General features: G+C 55.5%; 1 protein-coding gene across 3 annotated transcripts in view; it reads left to right on the top strand.

Annotated features, from left to right (window-relative positions):
• Positions 1 to 6,446, top strand: part of LOC111553783 — a 7,685-nt gene extending 1,239 nt beyond the window's left edge. Inside the window, exons 2-3 of one of the 3 annotated variants that reach the window (XR_002735057.1) lie at positions 3,807 to 3,896; positions 6,066 to 6,446. Coding sequence is in view for 2 of the 3 variants with exons in the window: in XM_023228788.1 (XP_023084556.1) it covers positions 3,807 to 3,896; positions 4,966 to 5,490 (615 nt within the window). In the remaining variant the exon portion in view is untranslated. Of the gene's footprint in view, positions 1 to 3,747; positions 3,897 to 4,965 lie in introns of all 3 variants that reach the window. The other 2 variants (XM_023228789.1, XM_023228788.1) reach the window with 2 other exon arrangements.
• The last annotated feature ends 539 nt before the right edge of the window (positions 6,447 to 6,985 follow it).

The following is a 6,985-nucleotide window of genomic DNA, read 5'->3' as shown; positions in this document are numbered from 1 at the left end:
CCTGCCTCAGCCTCCCGAGTAGCTGGGACTACAGACGCCCACCACCTCGCCCGGCTAGTTTTTTGTATTTTTTAGTAGAGACGGGGTTCACCGTGTTAGCCAGGATGGTCTCGATCTCCTGACCTCGTGATCTGCCTGTCTCGGCCTCCCAAAGTGCTGGGATTACAGGCTTGAGCCACCGCGCCCGGCCACCAACCTCCGTCTTATCCACTTAATCCTGGGGAACTTGTCCTCACACCCCGTTGAGGTTTCCTACTTATTGTCCTACTGTTTTCTTCACACTCGTTTCTTTCTTTTTTTTTTTTTTTTTTTTTGAGATAGAATCTCGCTCTGTCGCCCAGGCTGGAGTGCTGTGGCGTAATCTCGGCTCACTGCAGCCTCCGCTTCCTGGGTTCACGCCATTCTCCTGCCTCAGCCTCCTGAGTAGCTGGGACTATAGGCACCCGCCACCACGCCCAGCTAATTTTTTGTATTCTTTAGTAGAGACGGGGTTTCACTGTGTTAGCCCGGATAGTCTCTATCTCCTGACCTCGCAATCCACCCGCCTCGACCTCCCAAAATGCTGGGATTACAGGAGTGAGCCACCGCGCCTGGCCACTCGTTTCTTAAAATCAGTCTTCATTCTCATTTTCTTCACTTCCTCACCACCTGTTTGTGCCTAACAAAATTTCAGTATGGCTACGTTTCCTGCCATTCTGCTATAGAAAACTTCTGCCAGAGTCTCCAATGAACTCCTGATTGCTGAGTAGACTCTTCAATCCTCTCACCCGAACTATGCAGCATTTGATACTCAACATCCTCGTGCTTCTTAAAACATTGTTCTTGCCAGGGTGTGGTGGCTCACACCTGTAATCCCAGCACTTTGGGAGGCTGAGTTAGGCAGATCACTTGAGCCCAGGAGTTCAAGACTAGCCTGGGCAACATAGTGAGATTCCATCTCTACCAAAAATACCAAAAATTAGCCAGACATGGTGGCCTGCACCTGTAGTCCCAGCCACTCGAGAGGCTGAGGTGGGAGTATCACTGGAGCCGGGGAAGTCAAGGCTGCAGTGAACTGAGATCACGCCACTGCACTCCGGCCTGGACAATAGGAGTGAGACCTTATCTCAAAAAATTGTTCTCTGTCTAGTTTTCTTGCTCTTCTTGTTCCACCATTCCTTCTCAGGTTCTGGCAGTGGCTCTTCACAACTGGATATTAAATATTGTCTTTTTTTTTTTTTTTGAGACAGGTTCTCACTCTGTCTCAGGCTGGAGGCTGGAGTGCAGTGGTACGATCATGGCTTACTGCAACCTCGACCTCCCAGGCTCAAGTGATCCTCCCACCTCAGCCTCCCGAGTAGCTGGGACTATAGGCGCCCGCCACCATGCCTGGCTGATTTGTGTATTTTTTTGTAGAGATTTTTGTAGTGTTGCCCAGGCTGGTCTAGCAACCCAGCTGCCTCACTCTCCCAAAGTGCTGGGGTTATAGGCATGAGCCGCCGCGCCCGGCAAATATTGTCTTCTTAAATATTGTGCCCCACATTGCTTTGCTTGGCCCTCTTCTCTAGCTTCTAGGCTGTAATCTGTATGATCTCCATGGCTTCGCTTGCTGTGCCACCGGCTGCAACGTCTATTTCCTGCCCAGCCCTCTCTGGAGCTCTCACAGAGTTTATCCAAATGCCCCTGGCTGTCACCTCTCAGGAATCCCACAGGCTCTGCAACAAGTTCCAATGTGAACTCAGCTTTCCAACAAAACCTGCATCTCTCACGTTCTGGATCCTTGAGAGCAACCAGGTCATCAGTCCCTCAGGCTGGAAACCAGACAGTCCTTGGGGCCCTCCTTGGGGCCCTGCCTGGGCAACCTTGACCTCCCAGGTTCCAGGGGACACTGGAGCCCTGCAGGTGGTGTCCAGGAACTGGCAATCCTACCTCTTCAGCAGGTTGAATGAATAAGTGGATGAATCTTACACCTTTCCCTTTCCCACTGTCCGGCTCCTGCATTTTTAGTTCAGGTTCTTGTCTCTCACCTGGAGAATGGCAGTGGTCATTAAGAAGACCCCTACCTGAAGGTCACGCCCTGAGCTTCAGTCCTTTCAAAAGCCCAACACTGCAGATTCTCAAAGAAGAGTAGACCTGGTCCTCAGAACTTACTGACTTTGCCTCCACAGCCCCTCTGCCACCTTCTGTTTCCATGCCCTCGCCAGATACTCGGCTGTTGCTGCATGACCCAAGCCACTGCTCTGCCCCCTGCATGCCTCCAGGTTTGGCTCAGATCGACTGTCTGCGTGAAGCCTTTCCTGGTCACCCCGGTTTTATGCAGTTTCCTGGTCACCCCGGTTTTATGCAGTTTCCAAAGCTTCTTTTATTTGCCTGACGGCATAGTCCAGATAATGTTTGCTTGTTCATTCCACAGTTGTTAACTGGACGCCTGCTCTTTGTCAGGCATTCTTCTAGTTCCTGGAGACAGCCCTTCTTCTCAAGTTTATGCTGTTATGGGCAGATACACTGTTGGGTTGTTGTTTGTCTTTTTTTTTTTTTTTTTTTTTTGAGACAGAGTTTGTACTTTGTTGTCCAGGCTGGAGTGCAGTGGCACGATCTCAGCTCACTGCAACCTCTGCCTCCTGGGTTCAAGTAATTCTCCTGCCCCACCCTCCCAAGTAGCTGGGATTACAGGCACCCACCACCACACCCAACTAATTTTTGTAATTTTTTTTTTTTTTTTTTTGAGGCGGAGTCTCGCTCTGTCGCCCAGGCTGGAGTGCAGTGGCGGGATCTCAGCTCACTGCAAGCTCCGCCTCCTGGGTTTACGCCATTCTCCTGCCTCAGCCTCCCGAGTAGCTGGGACTACAGGCGCCCGCCACCTCGCCCGGCTAGTTTTTTTGTATTTTTAGTAGAGGCGGGGTTTCACCGTGTTAGCCAGGATGGTCTCGATCTCCTGACCTCGTGATCCGCCCGTCTCAGCCTCCCAAAGTGCTGGGATTACAGGCTTGAGCCACCGCGCCCGGCCTAATTTTTGTATTTTTAATAGAGACAAGGCTTCACCATGTTGGCCAGGCTGGCCTTGAACTCCTGACCTCAGGCGATCCACCTGCCTCAGCCTCCTGAAGTGCTGGGATTACAGGCGTGAGCCACCAGGCCCAGCCTGTTGTCTCTTGGTCTTGAATACGCAGTCTCTGTCTCATCTGTATTCCTGCCTCGTATTTTCTCTCTCCTGCCTCTATTTTCTCTCCCTCCCTCTTTATCAAACCTTTGTCTCTTCATCTACATCATGGGAATGGCAGTGGTACCCACTTGTTTTGAGGGTTGAATGAAATAGCGTGGAAAGTCCCTTTCTCAGTGCCTGCTGTTGGTTGGAATTCCCTTTCTCTTGGTTTCCACCTCATTCTCTTTGCGTTTTCATCCTCCCCTGCCTTCATATCCTTCCCTTCCCCATCTCACCAGCTCTCTCTTCCTCTCTCTGGCTCCCTTCCTCTCTCCTCTCTTCCCTGTCTCTCTGCTTTTCTCTGTTTCTTTCATTCTTTCATCCCCATTTCTGTCTCTTCCTCCAGCCCGCCTTTGCGGGGCTTTCCCTGCCTCTGCCTCTGCCTCTGCCTCTGCCTTGCCTTCTTTGTCTTTCTCTAGCCTCCCTCTGCCTCTGCCTCCCTCTCAGACGAGAGCAGGTGACTCCCCTGATGCTTCCTGCCCCTTCCCTGGCAGTGGGTGTGGAGGGGGTGACGGTCCAGCTTCTGCAGGGCCAGCGACTTCCTCCACCTTGTTCCCGCCCTGCAGGGCCTGAGCACCTCCCTCACACAGGCAGACCCTGGCTCCCATGTTCCTCCCTCACGCAGGCACACCCTGGCTCCCATGTTCACCGTGCGGAGAGAGACCTTCGGGGGACGGCGGGCGGCCAGCCGGGAAATGGGCCCCCACTTGTCCAGGTGAGTGCTGTGGGGAGTCAGGCCAGCCCTGTGGAGAAGGCCACTGGAGAGGGGGCAACCAGATGCTGTCTTCCCTGTTAAAAAGGGCTACCCAGTCCGTGTAGCTGAGGACCAGCACCAGGCAGGATCTTTCATGGGACTTTGGGCTTTGTTAGAGGGCCACAGGCTTGTTTAGGGAGGTGGGGACAGAGTCAGGAGGGAGAAGTACCACCTCCCCTGGGAGCGCACATGGCATGGAACATAATAGCCCTGGGGGGCCCTGAGCCCAGCCCTAGTTTTCTAGTTAAGGATCAGGTGAGAACCCGCAGACCTCGAGCGCCTCTGAGGAGCCTGGCTGCTGGCTGGTTCCCGTCCAGAAGTCCCTGCAGACCCTGTCCTCTGGCTTTTCCTTGCCTAAGACCCAGTCTGCACCAAGGCTGAGTCCCTGGACTTCTGGAGAGAGAGGGCTGTGCCTTTGTGTCCTACAAGTGCAGACAGCGTGTGGGCGCCTCCCCTGGCCCTGGACAGGTTCTGTGGCACCCGCGGCATGCGGGAAGGTAGGAGGAGGCGCACCCTGCCCTCGGGAAGCTGAGAACAGATCCCTGGGGGCAACCTGTGCCCCTGTAGCCAGGAGTCTCAATAGGAAATTTTAGCTGCTCCTGGTGGAGCAGGGCCTCTGCCTTAAGGAGAGTGGAATTTCAGAGGGACAGACATTTCCTGACCATTTGTGTATAGGAAACAAGGCAATGAGAGAACAACCAACAGGGCATGGGATCTGAGAAAAAGGTGAGATGACCTCTGACAGGCAGGCTCCTGAAGGAAGGCTTCCTGGAGGAGGTTGCATGTGAGCCCCGCAGGACAGGGAGAGGTTGGAGGATGAGACAGAGGAGGGGGGTTTGCCTTTCAGACGCCAGGCGCCACCATGCGCCCCATCTTGACTTGGGCATTTCCCAGTGACTGGGCAGGAGTGAAGCGCAGGGCCTTCCCGCTGCCGGAAATTGGGCTGTGTTGGCGCCTGGGGTCTGCCCTGCGGCGCCTGCGGCCTTCGCTGGCTTCACTCCGTTTCCCTCTCTCCCCTTCTTACCATCAGAGGCAGAGCCCGCGCATGCCCGACCTCGCTCCTCGCGGCTCCCTGGGCAGCAGCTTCCTGGCAGTTGGAACTGGAAGGCTTCTCAGAGTCCGCGTCGCCCCACCGCCCTCCCCACTCTCGGGGGTGGGCATTGGGGGAACAGAGCCAGGGCAGGGAGGAAGACAGGGCCCGGCTCACCCCACAGCTCAGCCCAGGAGGGTGCGCAGAGCAGGGCTGGCGGGAGCGGGCCACTCCACACCCAGCCCTGTTGAAGGAAAAGAACAGAAACAGGGAACAGAAAGTTGTCGGTTGCTGTGTAACAATTCGCCCCGCAGCTTAGCCCCTTCAGACAAATGTAGCTCCGCAGTGTCTGTGGGTCAGACATCCGGGCCCGGTGAAGGAGCCTCTGCCTCGAGGTCCCTCGCGAGGCCTGTCAGGACCCCCCGGACTGTGAGTGGCCTGCAGGCTCCGGGCGGGGAGGTTCCGCGTCTCTGCTGGCCCCGCGGCTGTGGGCAGGACTCAGTTCTTCACGGGCGGTTAGAGTGAGGGCCTCGATCTTTTCCGCTTTGTGGCTGGAGGCCTCACTCAGTTCTCTGCTGCACGGACCTTTCCTTGGCACGGCTCCCGCATAGCTCAGCAAGCCCTAAAGGCAGGCTCCTGCAGCCAAAGGGAGTTCCCCCACTTTCTGCTGTGTTCTGTTTGTGTGGGTTCAGCCCAGGGGAGGAGGTTCCACAGGACAGACAGCAGGAGTTGGGGGCGTTGAGGGCCATCTCACAGGCTGCCCACCGCAGCCCCCACGTGGCCGTCTGCCTCTGCGTTCTTGCCACTGTGCCTCCCCTCCGGGAGTGGGTCTGGTCTCATCAGGGAGGGCGGTGCTCTCTTCGCTCTGTCCTTACTCTGGTGTTTCACTGTCATTTTAAAAACTGAAACTGGAATTGTTACCCCTTGACATAGCTGCACCCTGAGTGGGCCTCTGCGACGCCCCTCCTTCTCTTAAGCCTTTCCAAGCGGTCTGACCATTTTTAAGTCCCATTTCCTGAGTGACACAGAGCATCTTAAGCTTCTGAGTGACTTGTGTTTTCCTCACAGACAGAGGGGACCCCCAATCTGTTTGTTTCCAGAGGCCCTGATGGTGTCGTCTTGGGAGGAACCTGAGGGAAAGTCCCGGGGCGAGTCAGGGGAGAGCTCTGCCCTGGCGCCCTGGCACGTATCCACATGGGCCACAGCTGCACCCTGCTCTCAGCAGAGCACCTCGCCATGCTCCTGGGCACAGCCGGGCCCTCTCGCCTCCCTGCGGCTCCTAATGCCTCCCAGGCTCTGCTGAGGTCACCTTGGGCACTTAGCGTGGCTGCAGCTGTTTGCGGCCCGGTGTCCTGCCATCCATGTGGCAGTCATGTGGTCACTGTTCGGCATTGCCCTGCACAAGGTCCATGGGGACTGGGCACCTTCGGCCATTCTTTCTTTGGTTGTCTGTGCAAATAATAAACCAAATCTGCAAAGGTCTTCAATGTCTTCACCGGCAAATCTGTCAGCCTTGGCCTTGCCTCGTGCTTGACAGAGTGGAGGGAAAAGGAGGACAGACTCGGAGGGGGGCAGGGGTGGGTGAGGAAGGCCCAGGCCAGGCCCTCCGCTGTTTTGAGGATGCTCCGTGTCTCCCCTTGCCCAGTGCCACATTCTGCTCTCTGCCCTTTCTTGCCATAACTTGACCCATCCCCTGAAGGCTTGGCCACTTCTCCCTCAGGATACTGTATTTTACCCCAGCCGCGCCACCTGGAGAGTCTCCAAGGGGTGGCAGGAGCTCCCCCGGGACGTGCCGGCATCTGAAGCACAGGAGCGGAGGCCTAGACCTCCTTTCGCCCCCAGCACCTGGCGACAGACATTTGCTGGCTCACAGCAGCGATGAACGAATTTTATATTGCACATCTGGATAGATACCCACCACCTGAGTGTACCATTCATATGTTACTGGACTTTGTCACATCTAGTTAATCCTCCCTGCATTGATCCATTTTATTTTTTATGCATTTCCAAGTAAATTATA

This window comes from Piliocolobus tephrosceles, chromosome 11, assembly GCF_002776525.5.
Source record: "Piliocolobus tephrosceles isolate RC106 chromosome 11, ASM277652v3, whole genome shotgun sequence".
Lineage (NCBI taxonomy): Eukaryota > Metazoa > Chordata > Mammalia > Primates > Cercopithecidae > Piliocolobus > Piliocolobus tephrosceles.
The sequence above is the reverse complement of the archived record's forward strand: the minus strand, read 5'-3'. Positions and strand labels throughout refer to the sequence as shown.